General features: G+C 47.4%; 2 protein-coding genes across 7 annotated transcripts in view; both read left to right on the top strand.

Moving 5' to 3' along the window:
* LOC306964228 (uncharacterized protein) overlaps window positions 1–23497 on the top strand; it is a 60524-nt gene that overhangs the window by 10929 nt on the left and 26098 nt on the right. The window contains exons 2-4 of one of the 6 annotated variants that reach the window (XM_079558204.1): window positions 10380–10422; window positions 11362–11690; window positions 22124–23023. The exons of 2 other annotated variants lie outside the window; for them this stretch is intronic. In XM_079558204.1, the coding sequence (XP_079414330.1) occupies window positions 10380–10422; window positions 11362–11690; window positions 22124–22729 (978 nt within the window). In that variant the 3' untranslated portion in view covers window positions 22730–23023. Of the gene's footprint in view, window positions 1–10025; window positions 10423–11361; window positions 11691–16568; window positions 16580–22123; window positions 23024–23497 lie in introns of those variants that run through there. 3 more of the 6 variants (XM_079558203.1, XM_079558200.1, XM_079558201.1) reach the window with 3 other exon arrangements.
* Window positions 37–4268, top strand: LOC306964345 (tigger transposable element-derived protein 6-like; the record flags this gene model as incomplete). The annotated part of the gene is made up of 6 exons (XM_079558337.1): window positions 37–82; window positions 353–798; window positions 2531–2909; window positions 3075–3216; window positions 3468–4191; window positions 4257–4268. The coding sequence occupies 6 exons, from the start codon at window positions 37–39 to the stop codon at window positions 4266–4268; spliced, it is 1749 nt and encodes a 582-aa protein (XP_079414463.1).

The following is a 23497-nucleotide window of genomic DNA, read 5'->3' as shown; positions in this document are numbered from 1 at the left end:
TCCTCACTCGGGTCGGTGGCACAGTGGTTGGCTCTCATGCTTCACAGCAGAAGGTCGGGGGTCGGTGTTTGCCTCTACATAGGTCAGGATGAATGTGAGTGTGGGACGGCTGATGGACATGAGCCCAAATTAACAATAACTAACAGATTTTTTTTTGCCCACCGTAAGCCCCATTTTCCCAAATTTGTGGTTCAATTCTGGTTCAATATGACAAATATTTTAGTGGTATAAAAGATGAAGTATTGTTAAAGTACTGCTCTGGACGTGTATATATCGAGTATGTGTTTTAGTTTCAGTCGGTTTTATGGATCAGTCACAGAAACTTGACGTTCTCTGTTTTTGTTTCCCTCAGAGGAATCGCTTCAGGAAAACCCCGACGCTCCTCGTGTGGAGGTGAAGGAGGAGGAGCCTGACGAGCTGCCCGTCGCCATGGAGACGGCCTCAGAGTGGCGTTTGAACGAGTACATGCGTAAATACATGGACGTGTGCGGCGGTGACGAGGCGGAGGACGAGGCTCAGACCTGGAGGCTGAACCAGGACGAGCGAGACGACTTCAGCGTTTCCCCCAAACGCAGGAGAGACGGAGCTCAGGCGAACTCCTGCCCCGCCCCTGGACTCTGGCGCTTAGAGGAACACGTGGACGCTCACACGGGCCCGTTCGGTCAGAAGGTTTTCTCTCAGAAGAAGAAACGCTCGACGCCGCACGCGGAGCAGCGGCCGATTCCGTGCGCCGCGTGCGAGAAGACGTTCCTGACGAGGAGCGGCCTCAGCGCACACCTGAAGGCGGCGCACTCACAGGTGAGACCATTCAGCTGATCACCAGTTTATTCTGATGAGGTCCAGAGGTCACATTAACCCAACATTCTCCGTCATTTACAGAATGTCATTAGCTTTTTGAAGGCCGTCCGTCATTTTGATTGAAATAAAGACTCTCCCCAAAAGCACCGCGTGGTTTCGCTTCTGCATGGAAACTAAAGCGCGTTTTAGCGCCGCGGTGGATCTGCATCGGAGCTGAGAACATAAATATGTGAAGGACTGAGAGAGAGAAGGTGTGTGGAGCTCAGACTTAAGGCTCATTCATGCTTCACGTCTTGTTCTTGCGCCCTGAGCTGCAGAACAAAATGAAGTCACTTTTGCCTTGTCGCCATGAAACTGTCGTCAGATACAAAACGTTTCCATGGCTACAAGGCAAAAGTGACGTCATTTTGTTCTGCAGCTCAGGGCGCAAGAACAAGAAGTTCTTGTGTCTTGTGAAGTATGAATAAGCCTTAAATGAAGTCTACCTGTCTAATCTGTATATTCATGTTTGTGGTCCACAGCCTGGCCAAAGTTAAAGGGGGCGGAGACTTATGCGCACACTGTAGCTCTTGAAGAACTTCCCGTGTTTTGTTTTTTATACATTGGGACGAGCTCAGTCAGAGCTTTACGAAGAGCTCTCACATATTTTACACGTTTTATGTTGTAGACTGTTGTGCATAATTTCATAAGAGACATAGGGCCAGATCTTGTGGTTCACAGCGCAGGCTGTAGAGCAGACGACTGCGCAGACGGTGGCGCTCCTTGCAATCTTCAGTGTCATACCTGGTGCAAAAAGTGGGCAGGACATGAGGGGGGACAGACTCGCATTGCGATGTTGTGGTGCCGCCCCCTCCCCATGCTTTCCCCAGACCTGCGGAAGGCGGTGGGTTACGAGGGGGGGGTTCTCTTGTACACGCGTAACATGCTGATGCAGCGCAATGTTCAATAAAGATTAAAGAAATAAAAGTGTCCCTCCACTGCTGCAGCCGCTCACTGCAGATCCAAGGTGAGCGGGCGGGACAGAGAGGCAGCAGCCTCGCGTTCAAATGCACAAAGTTCCGAAATGTCAAATGTGAGAAACTGTCATTTCAGGAGTTGCAGAGTGAAAAACTGTAGCGTATTGGAACATTTGAGCTACAGCTGCAGGATTCTTGGAGCGGCTGAATTGGAAAAAAAAAAGTTGCTCTGCTCCCTGTAAAATGTGCTTCTTTCTTTTGGACTGAGCTGTGGCTACAGGAGCATCATCAGGAGGTAAAGACTGACACACGATGGAAATGTCTCCTTAAAACTCAGATCAGACCTGGTGTTGTGGCACTTGAGGCGCGCACCACGTTGCCTTTAGAGTTGCGCACGGACTGCGCCAGTCACAAGATCTGGCCCAGAGACTTACTGTTGTTTTGTTTTGGAATCTGATGACTTTTATGTTTCCTCTGAAGAACCACCTAAACATGAATGTCCTGATTTATGCTTCTCATACAGCGCCCCCTGCTGTCCCAGTTCAACACTGCCACGTTAAAATGTAGCTGGTGCAGATCGGCCTCAGAGAAACCTCATCGACCTCTAATCGACGTATTTCTATATATTTGTTTGATTGAAATCTTTACTGTGATAATACATGGTTAGCTCGAGGCTATTTGAGAGACATTACTGCCCAACCCCGCCATGTCGTTATCGGACCCAAACGGTCGAGCTTTAGTCCATGTTTGTAATGAACATTTCTCACGTGTTGCAGATGGTCACGCCCAGAGTCTTTGTGAGAAACACGGATCGGACGACGTACCTGGAAAGCCTTAAGAAAGCGGCGGAACAGCACGAAAAACACGGAGTTTCCGTCCGAAAAGCCGCAGCTAACTTCGGCCTGTCAAACTCAACCTTACAAAGATTTCTAAAGCAGAACGAGGACGGAAGGGCGAACTTCGGGTACCAGAACTGCGTGACCGGCCTGGTGATTTCCAACCACATGGAGAAGACGTTGGCCGAGCACATCAGAGAGCTCGATCAGCGGTTTCACGGTCTCACGGCGAGGAAGTGTCGAGCTCTGGCCTACGAGTTCGCCCGACGGAATCGCCTCGATAAAACCCCGAGAGGCTGGGAGGAGAACCGGATGGCAGGTAATATCAGCAGGTACCTAAACCTCATTTACGGCACTGAACCGGTATTGCTGCAAACATATGGCTTTATCATTATCGAGAAAGTCCCAGAAAATGTAAGATGTACATGTTTGTCAGTATCGCCCAGGCCAGTGTTGATTATAAAGCAAAGATTCTGCCTTTCAGGAGAAGACTGGTTCGAGGGGTTTAAGAAGCGACATAACCTCACATGTCGGAAACCGGAGGCGAGCTCAGCGGCAAAGTCTATGGCCTTTAACAAAACTGCAGTCGGGGAATTCTTTAGAAAACTCAAGGATGTGTACGACAGGTAAGGCCGTGAAAGTGAGATGAATATTAAGCCGAGACGCTGCCGGTGAAAGCGGAAAATATTAGAATTAAGAGATATCGAGCCAGATCTCCGTCCTGTTCGAGGACAGTGAACTGATCTGACACAGGAGAAAATGCTTTCAGAAAGTCTCAGTATTGGTTAATAGTGGACATTTCCAAATCGGCCCTAGAAAACATTAAAACATTACAGTTCTTAAACGTGGCCTAAAGAATGGTTTCCTCTTGTTTCAGACATCACTTCAGTCCTCACGATGTTTATAACCTGGATGAGACTGGGTTTACCATCGAGCAGAACCCTGGAATGGTCGTCTCCACTCCTGGTAAAAGACTAGCTGGGGCTGTCACCGCGGTTTGTTCGATAAATGCGTCGGGGAACGCGCTTCCTCCGTTTTACGCCTTTCCTAGCGTCCAGATGAAGCCAGCGTTCCTCGCGGGAGCCGTCCCAGGAGCTGCTGGAGCCGCCTCGGAGTCCGGCTGGACCAGTGAGGTGTTCAGTGAGAGCTTCCTCCCGTTCTTCATCACTCAAACTCATTGTTCTTCTGAACGTCCAGTATTACTGATCATGGACAACCACGAGTCACACATTTCACTGGAAGCTGCATTTCTGGCCAAGGCCAGTGGTATTGTCATCGTCACGCTTCCCCCACATACGTCTCGTCGATTACAGCCACTCGATCGAACCGTGTACGGTCCAATGAAGACCTTCTTCAACAGAGCAACAGCCAGCTGGATGAGGATGAATAATGGTAGAACCATCTCCATCAAGGACATCGCAGCTCTTAGTGGACAAGCTCTAACTTCAGCCATGACACCATCAAACATCCTGTCTGGCTTTAAGTCCACAGGGATCTGTCCACTCAATCCAGAAGTGTTTACTGAGCAGAACTTTCTACCTGACGATGTCGGACACAGACCGACGCCTGACGATGTCAGACACAGACCGACGCCTGACGATGTCGGACACAGACCGACGCCTGACGATGTCGGACACAGACCTGTGCCTGACGATGTCGGACACAGACCTGTGCCTGACGATGTCGGACACAGACCTGTGCCTGACGATGTCGGACACAGACCTGTGCCTGACGATGTCGGACACAGACCGACGCCTGACGATGTTCGACACAGACCTGTGCCTGACGATGTCGGACACAGACCTGTGCCTGACGATGTCGGACACAGACCGGCGCCTGACGATGTCGGACACAGACCTGTGCCTGACGATGTCGGACACAGACCTGTGCCTGACGATGTCGGACACAGACCTGTGCCTGACGATGTCGGACACAGACCGGCGCCTGACGATGTCGGACACAGACCTGTGCCTGACGATGTCGGACACAGACCGGCGCCTGACGATGTCGGACACAGACCTGTGCCTGACGATGTCGGACACAGACCTGTGCCTGACGATGTCGGACACAGACCGGCGCCTGACGATGTCGGACACAGACCTGTGCCTGACGATGTCGGACACAGACCGGCGCCTGACGATGTCGGACACAGACCTGCGCCTGACGATGTCGGACACAGACCTGTGCCTGACGATGTCGGACACAGACCGGCGCCTGACGATGTCGGACACAGACCGACGCCTGACGATGTCGGACACAGACCGACGCCTGACGATGTCGGACACAGACCGACGCCTGACGATGTCGGACACAGACCTGTGCCTGACGATGTCGGACACAGACCGACGCCTGACGATGTCGGACACAGACCGACGCCTGACGATGTCGGACACAGACCGACGCCTGACGATGTTCGACACAGACCTGTGCCTGACGATGTCGGACACAGACCTGTGCCTGACGATGTCGGACACAGACCTGTGCCTGACGATGTCGGACACAGACCTGTGCCTGACGATGTCGGACACAGACCGGCGCCTGACGATGTCGGACACAGACCTGTGCCTGACGATGTCGGACACAGACCTGTGCCTGACGATGTCGGACACAGACCTGTGCCTGACGATGTCGGACACAGACCTGTGCCTGACGATGTCGGACACAGACCGGCGCCTGACGATGTCGGACACAGACCGACGCCTGACGATGTCGGACACAGACCGACGCCTGACGATGTCGGACACAGACCGACGCCTGACGATGTCGGACACAGACCTGTGCCTGACGATGTCGGACACAGACCGACGCCTGACGATGTTCGACACAGACCTGTGCCTGACGATGTCGGACACAGACCGACGCCTGACGATGTCGGACACAGACCTGTGCCTGACGATGTCGGACACAGACCGACGCCTGACGATGTCGGACACAGACCGACGCCTGACGATGTTCGACACAGACCTGTGCCTGACGATGTCGGACACAGACCGACGCCTGACGATGTCGGACACAGACCTGTGCCTGACGATGTCGGACACAGACCTGTGCCTGACGATGTCGGACACAGACCTGTGCCTGACGATGTCGGACACAGACCTGTGCCTGACGATGTCGGACACAGACCTGTGCCTGACGATGTCGGACACAGACCTGTGCCTGACGATGTCGGACACAGACCTGTGCCTGACGATGTCGGACACAGACCTGTGCCTGACGATGTCGGACACAGACCTGTGCCTGACGATGTCGGACACAGACCTGTGCCTGACGATGTCGGACACAGACCTGTGCCTGACGATGTCGGACACAGACCGACGCCTGACGATGTCGGACACAGACCTGTGCCTGACGATGTCCATGCAGACGTTGTCTCTGACTCTGACCATCTGATGGTTGTTGATAATTCACATTTCTCTTCTGATACCTTGATTCCATCCACCAGCAGCGCTTCTGCGTCAGCCCCTCAGGACAGTGACCCCACCGTGCTTTGGACTGACTCTACCCCCCACAGTCACTGGGAGGGTTGGGTCACATCATCGCAATAATTCAAATTGGTTTATTCTGTTTCTATTGAATATTAAAGCCTCATGGTTTGATCTACTCATTGTTCTGGAGAGTTTGCAGACATGGTGTCTTTGGCAAAATGTTGAAACCCTTGACTGTAAAGCAAAGACATGTTTTTATGACCCTCCCTGCTCTAGGGCTGAAACGACTAAACAAGGATTTAAATAACTGACAGAGTCTGTAGAGTGTTTTATTGTAAATGTGTCTGGGTCTCAGGACAATTCTTCAATCTGAACAAGCTCCAGATCGTAGAGTTTAAACCAGTTTGGAAATAACGGGGCAGAGGCCTTTCGGGTGTTCACTCTGTGAGAACAGCTTCATGAAGAAGCGGAGCTGCAGAGGCACTTTACATAAACATGGTTCTGGTGACGACTAAATAATTATTTATCAAGGAAATATTTCTGTGGCTCTAATTGGACTAAAACAAAATGACATTTTTCTTTTGCTGTTTTTATATCCCTCTGTGAGGCCAAACTGCTATGATTTTCTTTCTGTTCAGTCATAAATTTACACAAAAGACATTTGTGAAACTTTAATGTCTCTGTAAATGTTCACCCAGAGTCGGTTATTAATCCATAAACATTAACATGCTTCTGTTTGGGAGATGAATCCGGCCGTAGCAATTTAGGTAAAAATGACTTTTATAGCAGTAGGTTCAGCATGTTTGGCTCATGGGCCTGATGAAAAAGTCTGTTCAGTAACTCTCGAAAAACAGTTTCAAAACATTGATTATGGTTTTAAAGATTTTTTTCGGAAATCTGCGAACCCGGAAGTAAACGCATTACCCACTCTTACACATTACCCACTCTCACACATCACCTACTCTCACACATTACCCACTCTCACACATTACTCTCTCACACATTACCCACTCTCACACGTTACCTGCTCTCACACATCACCTACTCTCACACATTACCCACTCTCACACATTACTCTCTCACACATTACCCGCTCTCACACATTACCCGCTCTCACACATTACCCACTCTTACACATTACCCACTCTCACACATCACCTACTCTCACACATTACCCACTCTCACACATTACTCTCTCACACATTACCCACTCTCACACGTTACCTGCTCTCACACATCACCTACTCTCACACATTACCCACTCTCACACATTACTCTCTCACACATTACCCACTCTCACACATTACCCGCTCTCACACATTACCCGCTCTCACACATTACCCGCTCTCACACATTACCCACTCTCACACATTACCCGCTCTCACACATTACCCGCTCTCACACATTACCCACTCTCACACATTACCCACTCTCTCACATTACCCGCTCTCACACATTACCCACTCTCACACATTACCCGCTCTCACACATTACCCACTCTCACACATTACCCACTCTCTCACATTACCCGCTCTCACACATTACCCACTCTCTCACATTACCCGCTCTCACACATTACCCACTCTCACACATTACCCGCTCTCACACATTACCCACTCTCTCACATTACCCGCTCTCACACATTACCCGCTCTCACACATTACCCACTCTCACACATTAACCGCTCTCTCACATTACCCACTCTCCCACATTACCCACTCTCACACATTACCCGCTCTCACACATTACACTCTCACACATTACCCACTCTCACACATTACCCGCTCTCACACATTACCCACTCTCTCACATTACCCGCTCTCACACATTACCCACTCTCTCACATTACCCGCTCTCACACATTACCCACTCTCTCACATTACCCACTCTCACACATTACCCACTCTCACACATTACCCGCTCTCTCACATTACCCACTCTCTCACATTGCCCGCTCTCACACATTACCCACTCTCACACATTAACCGCTCTCTCACATTACCCACTCTCCCACATTACCCACTCTCTCACATTGCCCGCTCTCACACATTACCCACTCTCACACATTAACCGCTCTCTCACATTACCCACTCTCCCACATTACCCACTCTCACACATTACCCACTCTCACACATTACCCGCTCTCACACATTAACCGCTCTCTCACATTACCCACTCTCCCACATTACCCACTCTCACACATTACCCACTCTCACACATTACCCACTCTCTCACATTACCCGCTCTCTCACATTACCCACTCTCACACATTACCCTCTCTCACACATTACCCGCTCTCACACATTACCCACTCTCACACATAACCCGCTCTCTCACATTACCCTCTCTCACACATTACCCGCTCTCACACATTACCCGCTCTCACACATAACCCGCTCTCACACATAACCCGCTCTCACACATAACCCGCTCTCACACATAACCCGCTCTCACACATAACCCGCTCTCACACATTACCCACTCTCACACATAACCCGCTCTCTCACATTACCCTCTCTCACACATTACCCGCTCTCACACATTACCCGCTCTCACACATAACCCGCTCTCACACATAACCCGCTCTCACACATTACCCACTCTCACACATCACCCACTCTCACATTACCCGCTCTCCCACATCACCAACTCTCCCACATTACCCACTCTCACACATTACCCTCTCTCACACATTACCCACTCTCACACATTACCCACTCTCACACATTACCCTCTCTCACACATTACCCACTCTCACACATTACCCACTCTCACACATTACCCTCTCTCACACATTACCCACTCTCACACATAACCCGCTCTCTCACATTACACTCTCACACATTACCCGCTCTCACACATTACTTTCTGCACAATTAAGGGACCGTCAACAAATGACTAAACTAGACTCGATGGAAAAACAATATGTATTTATTTTTAAGGGTATTTTACCCAGTGATCTCAAATCACTCTACAATTAGTACTAGCTTTTTGCCAAGTGGCCCATAAGGCGTCCCAATATTCTAAAGTGGGTCAAATGCCCTAAAAACAAAGCTTCCATTGAGTTTAGCAGAGTCATTTGGTGACGGTCCCTTAATAGAGCGGTTATGAGGAAAGCCATCACCGAGCACCGCCAGCAAGTAGTAGTCACAAGCATCTCTCCCACAGGCTCCCACTAGACCATCACCCTGGCCTGTGCAGGGCTTGTTCGAAGGCTAGGCTAGTTTTTGACCAGCTAAAGCAGGGGTGTCCAAAGTGCGGCCCGGGGGCCAAATGCGGCCCTCAGACCAATTTTGGTGGCCCTCTGCCTTTTTGCTGAATCGGGACGCATCATCAGAGATGGTCCTTTTTATTTGAAATGTAATAATTCCACACAATTCTAACCAAACAACTAACCTTTTACTGTGAGACAGAGCTGGCATGAAGGTTTGGAGCAGAAATAAAGGTGTGGGGGCAATTTAAACCTCTGCTAGTCAAAGGTTTTGCGGCACTAACTACCGATCTATGGCCCCTGTGTACACTTCAGTATGCGGCCCCCCATGAAAAAAGTTTGGACACCCCTGAGCTAAAGCCATGAATAGTGTCGGATTCAGTCAACGTAATGTTGAACATCTGAATAGTCTATCTGAATGTCATCTAACTTCACCACAGGCGCACAGCACACACGACATAATGACCCTTTATCACTCATGTCACCTCCCCAGGGCTTAGGCATTTTTGGTCATAAAAACAGAAACTTTTCTCGTAAAAACAGAATCTATTCTCGTGAAAACAAAAACTTTTTTTTTTTTTAAATGAATGCAATAAGTTGCCGTAATTTTGCAACTCTTTTCAAGACGATTTAAGAAAATGTGCTCAGTTAAGAAGTGAAACAAAAACATTTAAAATATGGACTTAAACGTATTAATGTCCCTCTAATAAGAAACCCAGAGACTTTTTTTTTTTTTTTATCAATGTCGAAAGTGCTTCCGCCTGTCGCGCAGCCACGACGCGGCGTCATTAGAACGACTTCCTCTTCGTCTTCAATCATAATTCACACATATTATTTCAAACACGTGGAGAAATCGTGTGTGTTTCTTGTAACGAATAATCTTTGGTGTTTTTTGTGTGAAAACCCTGAAGTTGAGGCGCATCAGCTAAACCTGTTTCTACTTATGTTAGCTTCCGGTTAGCTTCAGTGCTAAAGCTAAAGCTAAAAACTGTTTGTGAACATGTCCAAAAGGAGCCAGACTCTGAGGGCTTTGGTGACGGAGCGGCTGAATGCGGCTGCGGAGGAGATCTTTGAGCTGGTGGAGAGGACGATATTGGAGTATGAGGAGGAACTGTGTCGCTCCAAAGAGGAGAACCGGAGGAGGCAGGAGGTCCTGGAGGAGGCGCTGAAGCTCCGCAGAGTCCACGCCACAGGTCGGTCCCACAGACACGGCGTGAGGAGAAAATAAACTTCAGTGTTGTGTAGCTTCTTAACCTCTTAACTCCCACCTGAACATGTTTTCTCCAAAAATCCAGCAAAAAAAGTGACACAAATATAGCAAAAAAGCGACAAAAATCCAGCAAAAAAGCGACAAAAATCCAGCAAAAAAGCGGCAAAAGTCCAGCAAAAAAGCGGCAAAAATCCAGCAAAAAAGTGACAATAATCCAGCAAAAAAGCAACAAAAATCCAGCAAAAAAGCAACAAAAATCCAGCAAAAAAGCGGCAAAAATCCAGCTAAAAAAAAATCCAACAAAAAGTGACAAAAGTGACATAAAAAAAAGTGACAAAAACACATAAAGGAAATAAAAAGTGACGACAATGGAAAAGAGGAGAGACTGCATTTGGTTTTGGCGGGTGGTAAGAGGTTTTAATCCACACCTGAACCGAGCGATTTTCTCCACTTTCTAAATGTAAAAGCTTCTTGAAAAAAAGCCTCTAAATAGCGATGAAAATGAGACATAAACAAGGTTGAAAATCAACAAAAAAGCGACAAAAGAAAAACAAAAGTGCAATGTAAAAAGTGACACAAATGTTACAAAAATGTGACAGTGAAGCCATTAAAGAGTGAACAAATAAGTGACAAAAATCTGCTAAAAACCCCAAAAAAAAAAAAATGCAGACAACATTTGGGTAAAGACAGCGGGTCGAATTGGTGCGGGTCAGAAAAAAAAGCCGCCCCGCGCATCTCCAGTTTACAGAAGCAGCACTACTCCAGTTTACAGAAGCAGCACTACTACAACAGTTTAAGTACATTTTGAACAGTTATTACACATAGGCTGATCTGATTTGATTTTGGACACAAGAAATGATTTAGTTTATTTACCAAAAATGATTCCAATTCATTGTTTCTGTGTATATTTTGTTTCCCTCAGGAGAAACGGTTCCTGGTGTGAAGCAGGAACAGCTCGACGGTTCACAAGTCCACAGAGCTCCACCTGTCAAGGTCAAAGAGGAGAATCCAGACCAGCTGCCCATCCCTCTGCCCCGAGAGGAGCCGGACGAGGAGCCGGGCGAGCCCTCAGAGCCGCAGTGGGAGTTACAGACCGCGGAGGAGCCGCAGTGGGAGTTACAGACCGCGGAGGAGCCGCAGTGGGAGTTACAGACCGCGGAGGAGCCGCAGTGGGAGTTACTGACCGCGGAGGAGCCGCGGTGGGAGTTACAGACCTCAGAGCCGCAGTGGGAGTTACTTATGGATAAGTATGTGAACGTGAATGCATACTTTTCAGATAATAATGACATGGAGGAGGACGTTCAGGACTGGACTGTCCCGCTGAACGAGGAAGAAGACGACAATGATGGAGCAACTCCAGAGACTCAGACTCAGACTCAGACTCAGGGCAAAACACTTGTGTGCTCGTTTTGTCAGATGACTTTTGCGCGGCTTTGCCTATTGAAGAGACACATGACCCTTCACGGCTGTTCGATTTGTAAAAAGATTTGCCCCGATGAGGAGAGCCTGAGGGTTCACATGCTGCTGCACACGGAGAAAGGCAAAAAGCGAAAGAAGAACAGTGACGAGAGGCCGTTCATATGCCACGTCTGCAAGATGGCGTTTAAGGGCAGCTTGACTCTGAGTCAGCACATGTACCAGCACACGGGGAAGAGGCCCTTCCAGTGCTCGCGCTGTGACGACAGCTTCAAGAGGAAGTGGGAGCTGGACCAGCACATGGCCAAACACGGCATTCCCTACAGGCCCAAAGTCAGCAAGAAACGATACAAGTGGCCTTAGGAGCTTTCTGTTCTTTAAACATGTTCGACAGTTTAGGAGATAAAGTCCGACAAGTGGTCTTACCCCTTTGACCTGTGTGTTTTTGAAACAATCACTGCTGCTGGACCGTGGTTTGGAAGTTTTAGGTTTTGGACTTACATTCTCTTGCTCTCGTTTGGAGTTAAAGATGGTCTCTCCTTGTTGCAGATGTCCAATGCTTAAGTACTTTCTGATTTCAAAACTTCAGTCATAATTTGGAAGATAAACATTCTTCTTTTTGGGAGATGAAGTGAGATGTTTAGACTTATGTTCATGAATGTTTGAGACTGTCAATAATTATTATGTCAATTTTCTGTTCAATAAAAGATGGATGACGAAAACACTCCTTATACGTGGCCATTTTTACTGACTTAAACTTTCTGTCCTCGTTTGGAAGAGCATCCTTTCTGCAGCTCTGACACGTGCAATCCAAAGCAGAAGCAAGATCGTTGGCAAAAACCGCTATGCTCTGCTGCTAACACGTCATAACATTTATTTAAGAATCAAACATGTCTAAAATCATCATTAATGCAGTAATATATTAATAATAATACTCATTGTTAATTTGCCCCCCGAGAACTGCTACCTTAACGTGGTGGGGTTGTTTGAGTGCCCGAATGATCCTTGGAGCTATGTTGTCTCGGGCTTTATGCCCCTGGTAGGGTCTCCCATGGCAATCAGGTCAGAAAAAGAGCAGTTCAGAAGACCCATAACAATCACGGACCGTGACGTCGCCCGGTTTGGCGCTGCCAGGGCTCCACCATGGAGCCAGGCCTGGGGTTTGGGCTCGAATGCCAGCGCCTGGTGGTCGGGCCTCTGCCGGGCTCAGCCCGAAGGGACAACATGGGCCCGCCCTCTTGCGGACCCACCACCGTCAGAGGGATCCCTAGGGGTCGGGTCCCTCCATGACCTGGTCCGCATGCACAGCTTCTGGCGTTCGGGACATGGATCGTCACTTCACTGGGGGGAGGAGCCTGAGCTTGTGCGGGAGGTTGAGAGATACCGGCTAGATATAGTCGGGCTCACCTCCACGCACAGCTTGGGTTCTGGATCCCAACTCCTGGAGAGAGGCTGGACTCTCCATTTTTCTGGAGTTGCCCGCGGGGAGAGACGACGGGCCGGTGAACGAATGGGCCCAACATTGGTGCAGTGTACCCGGCCTTGGAGTCCCTGGGAGGGCCGCTAGGTGGTGCTCTGACTGGGGACTCTGTTGTTCTACTGGAGGACTTCAACGCCCACGTGGGCAACGACAGTCAGATGGGACGGGAGTGATTGGGAAGAACGGCCTCCCCGATCTGAACCCGAGTGGTGTTCTGTTATTGGACTTCTGTGCTATTCACAGTTTGTCCATAACGAACACCATGTTCGAGCACAAGGGTGTCCATAAGTGCATGTGGCACCAGGACACCCTAGGCAGGAGGTCGATGATCGACTTTGTAGTTGTGTCGTCTGACCTCCGGCCGCGTGTCTCGGACACTCGGGTGAAGAGAGGGGCTGAGCTGGTGGTGAGCTGGATCCGCTGGCAGGGGAGGAAGCCGGTCAGACCTGGCAGGCCCAAACGTGCTGTGAGAGTCTGTTGGGAACGTCTGGTGGATCCCTCTGTCAGTGGGGTCTTCAACTCCCACCTCCGGAAGAGCTTCACCCAGATTCCAAGGGAGGTCGGAGACATGGAGACACATCCGGCACCTCAGGAGGGGGAAGCAGTGCTTCACCAACACTGTTTCCAGTGCGGGTGGGGGGCTGCTGACCTCGACTGGGGATGTTGTCGGGCGGTGGAAGGAGTACTTCGAGTATCCCACCATCACGTCTTCTGATGAGGAAGCAGAGGCTGGGGACTCGGAGGGGGACTCGCCCATCGCCCAAGCTGAAGTGGCTAGAAAGCTCCTCAGTGGCTCCGGGGGTGGATGAGATTCGTCCTGAGTACCTTAAGTCTCTGGATGTTGTAGGTCTGTCGTGGCTGACACGTCTCTGCAGTATCGCGTCCCTCTCTTTAAAAAGGGGGATCGGAGGGTGTGCTCCAGCTACAGAGGGATCAGACTCCTCAGCCTCCCCGGTAAGGTCTACTCCAGGGTGGTGGAGAGGAGGAATCCAGCCGTTAGTCGAACCTCGGATCTTGGAGGAACAATGCGTTTTTTGTCATGGTCGTGGCACACTGGACCAGCTCTATACCCTTCATCGGGTGCTTGAAGGTTCAGTCACATGTGTTTTGTGGATCTGGAGAAAGCGTTTGACCGTGTCCCTCGTGGTGCCCTGTGGGGGTGCTCCGGGAGTATGGGGTCCGGGGCTCTCGTGGTGCCCTGTGGGGGGTGCTCCGGGAGTATGGGGTCCGGGGCCCTTGTGGTGCCCTATGGGGGGTGCTCCGGGAGTATGGGGTCCGGGGCCCTTGTGGTGCCCTATGGGGGGTGCTCCGGGAGTATGGGGTCCGGGGCTCTCGTGGTGCCCTGTGGGGGGTGCTCCGGGAGTATGGGGTCCGGGGCCCTTGTGGTGCCCTATGGGGGGTGCTCCGGGAGTATGGGGTCCGGGGCCCTTGTGGTGCCCTGTGGGGGGTGCTCCGGGAGTATGGGGTCCGGGGCCCTCGTGGTGCCCTGTGGGGGGTGCTCCGGGAGAATGGGGTCCGGGGCCCTCGTGGTGCCCTGTGGGGGTGCTCCGGGAGTATGGGGTCCGGGGCCCTCGTGGTGCCCTGTGGGGGTGCTCCGGGAGTATGGGGTCCGGGGCCCTCGTGGTGCCCTGTGGGGGGTGCTCCGGGAGTATGGGGTCCGGGGCCCTCTGCTAAGGGCTGTCCGTTCCCTGTATGAGCAGCAGGAGCTTGGTTCATTGCCGGCAGTAAGTCAGACCTGTTCCCGGTGCGTGTTGGTCTCCACAAGGCTGCCCTTTGTCACCGGTTCTGTTCATTACTTTTATGGACAGAATTTCTAGGCGCAGCCAGGGGCCGGAGGGTGTCCGGTTTGGGAGCCTCAGGATCTCATCTCTGCTGTTTGCGGATGATGTTGTTCTGATGGCTTCAACGAACCAGGACCTTCAGCCTGTCTGGGGCGGTTTGCAGCCGAGTGTGTAGCGGCCGGGATGGGGATCAGCACCTCCAAATCTGAGGCCATGGTTCTCCACCGGAAAAAGGTGCTTCCCCTCTTCAGGTCGGTGGGGAGTCCTTACCTCAAGTGGAGGAGTTCAAGTATCTCGGGGTCTTGTTCACGAGTGAGGGACGGATGGAGCGTGAGATGGACAGACGGATCGGTGCGGCGTCAGCAGTGATGCGGTCGCTGTATCGGTCTGTCGTGGTGAAGAGGGAGCTGAGTCAGAGGGCAAAGCTCTCGATTTATCGATCATTCTACATTCTACGTGAACCTTGTATTGTTTCTTATTGTGTAAATGAGTAAATAAAAAAGAGTAACGTTGCTTTGAAATAATTTTACTCAAGTAAGCGAAAATGTTACTTGAGTACAGTGAGTAGCACCTGTTTGAGCGAAAAAAGAAAGATTAGTTTTCATTCACAATAATAAATTGCGTGAAACAAAAGGAACAAAGTATGAAAAAACAAGGAGCACAAGACGATCTACATCTCTATCCACTACGCTGCCGTGTGCTGGGTCCGGCACATGTAACATATGCAATCAGCCCTTTGCAAACCTACGTGCAATATTCTCTGTACCAGGCTTTACCCAAATTTAAATACTTCTAGAAAAAGAGTCAAAATAGCAACATAAACAAAGCTGTTGAACAAGGAGTAAGAAGTGACCCAAAAGATTATATAAAACAGACCCCCCCAAAAAAAATCAACAAAAAATACGACAAAGAGTGACGATAACGCTTAATCCAGAAGCTTTTAGATTTGGATAAAGCCGAACTGAAGAAAATGCGCTCGGGGAAATATCATATATTTAATTTTAATTTTAAATCCGTTGTGATTGGATGATTTGAAAGTGCTTCCGGTTCTTGGCCTCGGCGTCATTACGGAGCGACTTCCTCTTCGTCTTTCACTGTAATCCGCACATTTTATTCCAAACACGTCGATAAAGCGCGTTTTTTTTATACAGTGGCCAATTTAAACGAATGATCTTCAATGTTTTTGTGAAAACGCTGAAGTTGAAGAGCGAACGGCGGCGCATCAGCTAAACCTGTTTCTACTTATGTTAGCTTCCGGTTAGCTTCAGTGCTAAAGCTAAAGCTAAAAACAGTTTGTAAACATGTCGAAAAGGAGCCAGACTCTGAGGGCTTTGGTGACGGAGCGGCTGAATGCGGCCGCGGAGGAGATCTTCGAGCTGGTGGAGAGGACGATATTGGAGTATGAGGAGGAACTGTGTCGCTCCAAAGAGGAGAACCGGAGGAGACAGGAGGTCCTGGAGGAGGCGCTGAAGCTCCGCAGAGTCCACGCCACAGGTCGGTCCCACAGACACGGCGTTAGGAGAAAATAAACTTCAGTGTTTTGTAGCTTCTTAACCTCTTAACTCCCACCTGAACATGTTTTCTCCTGTTCTCCAAATTCTCCAAATCTAAAAGCTTCTTCGAAATAGTGACAAAAACGAGAAGAAAATGAGGATGTAAATTGACCAAAATCCAGCAAAAAAAGTGACAAAAATCCAGCAAAAAAGTGACAAAATTCCAGCAAAAAAGTGACAAAAATTCAGCAAAAAGTGACAAAAATTCAGCAAAAAAGCGACAAAAATCCAGCAAAAAAAAATTCAGCAAAAAAGTGACAAAAATTCAGCAAAAAAGTGAAAAAAATCCAGCAAAAAAAAATCTAAAAATTCAGCAAAAAAGTGACAAAAATCCAGCAAAAAAGTGACAAAAATTCAGCAAAAAAGTGACAGAAATTCAGCAAAAAAGCGACAAAAATCCAGCAAAAAAAGGCAAAAATCCAGAAAAAAGTGACAAAAATCCAGCAAAAAAGCGACAAAAATCCAGCAAAAAAAAATTCAGCAAAAAGGTGACAAAAATTCAGCAAAAAAGTGACAAAAATTCCAGCAAAAAATAAAAAGACAAAAATTCAGCAAAAAATGTGACCAGTCCACGCCACAGGTCCGTCCCACAGACCTGGCGTTAGGAGAAAATAAACCTTCACCCCCACCTGAACAGAGCACATTCTCTCCACTTTCTAAATCTAAAAGCCTCTAAGTAGCGACGAGAGTGAGACGTGAGCAAGTACATAAGTGCAATGAAAAAATGACCGTAAAGCGACAAAAGAGTGAACCAAAAAGTGACGACACAGCGTTGGGAAAACACACAGACAACACAGTAACTAGATCAACTTTGTAGGTCTTAGCTTTATAATGAGGCGTTATGTTGGCCTATAGCAGGGGCAGGAACCTCAGGCCTCCCCATTAACCTCTTAACCCCCACCATTTCCTCCATTTCGGTTTTACCCAAATCTAAAAACTTCTTGACAGGAGCTGACAGCCGATATGAGTAATGCCGGATTTGAAAGCTTAGACCTTCAAAAACTAATCTACAATTTTTCCTCGTGTTTTGACATTTTTTGATGAATTTTTGACATTTTTTTCAAGAAGTTGTCAGATTTGGGTAAAGCTGAACATGACAAAATGTTGAGGTTAAGAGGTTAAAGGGATAGTTCAGGATTTTTGACATAGGCCCTCATTTCCTAGTTATCCAGAGATTCATATATTTGAAAAGTTCAGCGGTGCTAGGCTAGTGCTAGGCTAGTGCTAGGCTAGTGCTAGGCTAGTGCTAGGCTAGTGTTAGGCTAGTGCTAGGCTAGTGCATGTCTATGGTAACTAGTAGCCTGCATTAACCCGAGCACAGTGCACCTGAGGCAAATCACTTATAACACCAGACGACCCATATAAATGTCTGTGACTGAATCATTTTGTATTTAAAATAACTTATATTTGAGCTGCAGCAGCTTCCTGGTTGTAGCTCCGCAGCGGCGGAGTGATCTGCTCAGTGACCGGATCTACAGTCGTTTGTTTACTTGCGGCCGCTTTACTGCACGTGGAATTCACAAAGGAGCCTCTACAAATCAGATATGGCAACGTTTGGAGGACGAGCCCATGGTTTAGGAGAGGTTTTTAATGCAGGCTACTAGTTACCATAGACATGCACTAGCCTAGCGCTAACCTAGCACTACTAAACTCTTCAAATATAAGAACTGCATGAATTAAAAATATATATTTATCTCCTGAAATATCCCTTTAAAGGAATAGGCCACCGTTTTTACATACTAAGATATGTTCTTAGCTCACTTTAGACGTGTTAATATATCCCCGTCTGGTCTTTGTCCGCGCGCTCACACATACGCAGCCTCTCCCACATGTCACATAGCTCCGAAAAAGCTCACGATAGAAGCTACCAAGCTCTTCCACGTGTTCCCTATTTAAATAAAGTTACGTGAAGTGTTTTCATGCGAAGTATATTTACCCAGAAATGTAGCGTGTCGATTTTATAAGCAGATAAAAAGGGGGACTATATTGTGAGGCGTAATGATACGAGGAGTAAAACGTCCGCGTAGTAACTCCTAAAGACTTCCCCCGCTCACTTCCGTCAATAACCTTTAGGAGTTACTGCGCGGACGTTTTACTCCTCGTATCATTACGCCTCACAATATAGTCCCCCTTTTTATCTGCTTATAAAATCGACACGCTACATTTCTGGGTAAATATACTTCGCATGAAAACACTTCACGTAACTTTATTTAAATAGGAAACACGTGGAAGAGCTTGGTAGCTTCTATCGTGAGCTTTTTTGGAGCTATGTGACATGTGGGAGAGGCTGCGTATGTGCTCCGTTTGCGTGACAGAGCGCACGGACAAAGACCAGACGGGGATATATTAATAGGGATGGCCGATATATCGGCGCCGCCGATATTATCGGCCGATATTTGTCCTTTTTTCCCATATCGGTATCGGTCCGATATGGGAAAATATCGGCCGATATTTTTTTTTTCTTTGAAATATTTACTACACCGTAATGTCATAGCGCGCCTGAAAGCAGCAGCGGTGTAGACGGGCTGCACTGACCTGACTGGGGCAACAATTTATTCAAATTATCTCAAATAAACAGTGGCTCCTAAAAATAAAGAACCTCCAGCATAAATTCACACATCTCCAAAAGAAAATATGTTTTTACTAAGTTTAAACAAAGTGGAGCGGACACTTGGACACCACAGAGATACAGAGCCACAAGTTGCTGCTGCAACAAACTGGACTAAAACTGCCTCCATGGACATTATTCTGAGTCAGGATTAACAGGAGTCATTTTCTGATGGATTATTTGTCGCTACATCTGAGGTGAGTTTTGCAAAAGTTTCTCCGTCCTGACCGTCCTGACGCCAGATTTATAACTTTGTTTGTTAGCGCTAGCATAGCTGCTAACAGGCTAAAGGCTACGACACGTAAACATGACCTTTCTGTCATCATGTAGGTCTCACTACAGTGATGATAATGTCTGTATTGACGTTTACTCTGCCCACCTTTGTCATGTTAATGACCTGTGAAAACGAGGCGTTATGTCGCATTTTCGTGCATATTTAATTAGACGCATTTGCGATCGTTTGCGCATTTATCATTGAAAACAAAGCAGATCAAAGCTCATGCTAGTCTTGTAAATCTACTGTTTGCTTTTTGCCAGCTCTAAACCAACTCTAAATCTTCAGTCTGGCCTCATAAGTTCAGTATAAGGTGCTGTTAAAGTGACATTATGATATTTCCAACTCCAAAGCTTCATACAGAGCTGTGTGTCTTTTATCAGATTTGTTTAAAGTTAAAACATGTAGCTTAAATAACATGGTAGGCTACATGTTTAAATAAAAATGCAATAAATAGTAGCCTAGCATATTCCCAGTGTCAGTGTTTTCCATTAATAGAGGACATGGGTGAAAGTATAATAATAAGTAGGTCTGAGTAAATATTTAGCCAAAAACAAAATGACATTTCACTCCAACATTGCAATTGGTCTTTTTAGTATTTTTCTAATAAAAAGGATTGTTTCATCCTGGTGTGTGAGATGTGTCCCAGGCATAAGCATAAGACATTCCTATAATGGAACAATTTACAAACTTTACCACATTTGAGTAAGCCTTTCTATTGATTTTTAACGTTGAAATAAATATCGGCAAATATCGGATATCGGCCACACCAGAGAGGCAAATATCGGATATCGGTATCGGCAGAAAATTTTCATATCGGACCATCCCTATATATTAACACGTCTAAAGTGAGGTAAGAACATATCTTAGTATGTAAAAACGGTGGCCTATTCCTTTAAGAAATGTTTAATGTAAGATGCTTTACGCAATTATTTTAACTTTTTTTTAACATGTTACACATGAACATGGGCAGGTTTTAAAAGCCTGGTAATGGCTGTAGGCTAAAAACTCTCTCATAGTCATTCATGTTAGCAAATAAATTAGGGCTGTCAAAATTAATTGCAATTAGTTGGACAAGTATTAAAAATTAAAAACTGGGAAAAATACGAAATCGACTGTGAATATAACCAGAGCCGATACCAGTTTTGGCTCAACAGCTTAAAAACGTTTGCCACCTGAATCTGAGTGTATATGGACATAAGAACCAGGAGAATTCAACCGCTGAGTTAGTTTTAACTTAAGCTAGTGGGTGCTAAAGCTAGCGGGTGCTAAAGCTAGCGGGCGCTAATGCTAGCGAAAACTAATCAACGCTGGGACAAAAACTCAGATAGAAATACCTAAAGAAGGCTAATACAATAAAATCGACCTCTGCTGAAGCCAAGTGTTGATATTTTAGTTTAAGAAATAACTGATAAACCATATTTGTAATGATCAGACACTTCGAGTTGTTTATATTAATGTGACCTAAAGCCTGTCATTCACACAAGAATGTTTAGTGTAGAAAAGTCCAGTGATCCCTGTGTAATGTTCATCCATTAGTTTATCAATACATATAATTACTAATTGATCTGTAACATCTGTAATAAAATAAGACTGATCTTAAAATGGAGAAAAGAGTTCATTCAATATTTCACTCAGAGAAAGCTACTTTTAAGAAAGTATCCTGGTATCGGTAGATATCGGATATTGGCAGATACTCAAAGTATCAGCATCTTTAGAAAAAAAAGCTGGATCGGTGCATCTCTTTTAAGAAGTAGTTGCAACATTAACAAGTGTTAGAAAATGCAATTTTATTAAACAAAGAAGAGAAAACATGATCATGTTTTGAACTTATTACAAAACAGCCCCGTTTGTAAAGTTGATCTGATTTGTTTTCTGATGTAGGAAATTATTTACCGTATTCCCGGACTATAAGTCGTTCCGCAGTATAAGTCGCACCAGACTCGGCACTGTTGACAAGCCTCTCCCGGCAGCACGGTGTTCAAACTCTCGCTGTGGCCTGGAGCTTTTAGTCCACAATTCGCTTTATTATTTTCTTCATTGCAGTCAGAGTAACCTCAGCTTTTGCAATCTGTGGTCCTGGATCTGCAGGTTTACGAATGTGCTGCGATAAACCATGAAGCATTGCGGTGCGGTGAACCTGCAGGCTGGAGCCGCTGCAGATCCATGACCGCAGATTCACGGCCGTCTTGTATCTGACCCGTCCAGTCATTAAAGCCGATCCAATCCGATACTCTCAAAATGCCCGGATCGGCTACCAGCGCCGATGCTAAATGTTGGATCTGTACATCCCTAATTCATTGTTTCTGTGTTTGTTGTTTTGTTTCCCTCAGAAGGAACGGTTCCTGATTTGAAGCAGGAACAGCTCGACGGTTCACAAATCCATGAAGCTCCACGTGTCACGGTCAAAGAGGAGGATCCGGACGAGCTGCCCATCCCTCTGCCCGGAGAGGAGCCGGGCGAGGAGCCGGGCGAGGAGCCGGGCGAGGAGCCGGGCGAGGAGCCGGGCGAGGAGCCGGGCGAGGAGCCGGGCGAGCCCTCAGAGCCGCGGTGGGAGTTACAGAACTCAGAGCCGCGGTGGGAGTTACATATGGATCAGTACGTGAACGTGAATGCATACTTTTCAGATAATAATGACATGGAAGAGGATGTTCAGGACTGGACTGTCCCGCTGAACGAGGAAGAAGAAAACGACGACGATGGAGCGACTCCCGAGACTCAGGCCAGAACACTCGTGTGCTCGTTTTGTCACATGACTTTTGCGCGGCTGTGCCAGTTGAAGAGTCACATGACCCTTCACGGCTGTTCGTTTTGTAGTAAGATTTGCCCCAATGAGGAGAAGCTTCGGGTTCACATGATGCTGCACACGGGGGAGCGGACGCTTCAGGGCGACGCCGCCGCAGCCAATCCCGGCACTAAGACCCCGGGGAAAAGCAAAACGCAGAAGAAGAAAAATGATGAGAGGTTCAAATGCCCCGTCTGCAAGATGTTTTTCAAGAGCGCCTACAACCTGAGGAAGCACATGTACCAGCACACGGGGAAGAGGACCTACCAGTGCTCGCGCTGTGACGACAGCTTCAAGAGGAAGTGGGAGCTGGACTGGCACATGTCCAACCACACCGGCATTCCCTACAGGCCCAAAGGACAAATCACGAAGACGCGATACAAGTGGACGTAGGAGGTTTCTGTTCTTGAACCTCTTAAAGGGATATTTCAGGATTTTTGACATGTGGCTGATTTCCTAGTTATCCAGAGTGTTGTTGATTTCTGGAGATATATATATTTTAATTCATGCAATCCTTATATTTGAAGAGTTAAGTGACGGTAGGCTAGTGCTAGGCTAGTGCTAGGCTAGTGCTAGGCTAGTGCATGTCTATGGTAACTAGTAGCCTGCATTAAAAACCTCTTCAAAATCGTGGGGTAGTGGAGAGTGGGGCAAGATGAACCACCCTTATATTTTGAAAATATATTTTTTTCTCAATGTGAGATTATAGATTTAATATTTACACGATTTGAATTTGACAGAAATAAAAATTTTCTCACTTTTTAGAGTACGTTTTTGGCCTGATCCCAAAACAATAGTCACAAACAAACAAAAACATGCAGGTCAAGTTTTTTCCCTGACGTTGGTTGGTTTTTAACCTCTTAACTCCCGCCTGAACCGAGAGGATCTTTTTCCTCACGTCATCAGATTTTTTTTTCCATCATTTTTTTGTTGGGTATTCAACTCATTTTTGTAACTTTTTTGTCAATTTTTTTTTAATTTTTTCGTTCATTTTTTGTCACATTTTTGTCATTTTTCATCCATTTTTTCTTAATTTCTTGTGACATTTTTGCCACTTTTTCATCCATTTTTCGTCACTTTTTGTCACATTTCCATCACTGTTTTCGTCTCAGTTTTGTTGCTATTTTCACAGCTTTTCTCCAGAAGCTTTTGGATTGGGGT

This window comes from Gobius niger (genome assembly GCF_951799975.1).
Source record: "Gobius niger genome assembly, chromosome: 6".
Classification (NCBI taxonomy): Eukaryota; Metazoa; Chordata; class Actinopteri; order Gobiiformes; family Gobiidae; genus Gobius; species Gobius niger.
Note: the sequence above shows the minus strand (reverse complement) of the source record. Positions and strands in the feature narration are given on the sequence as shown.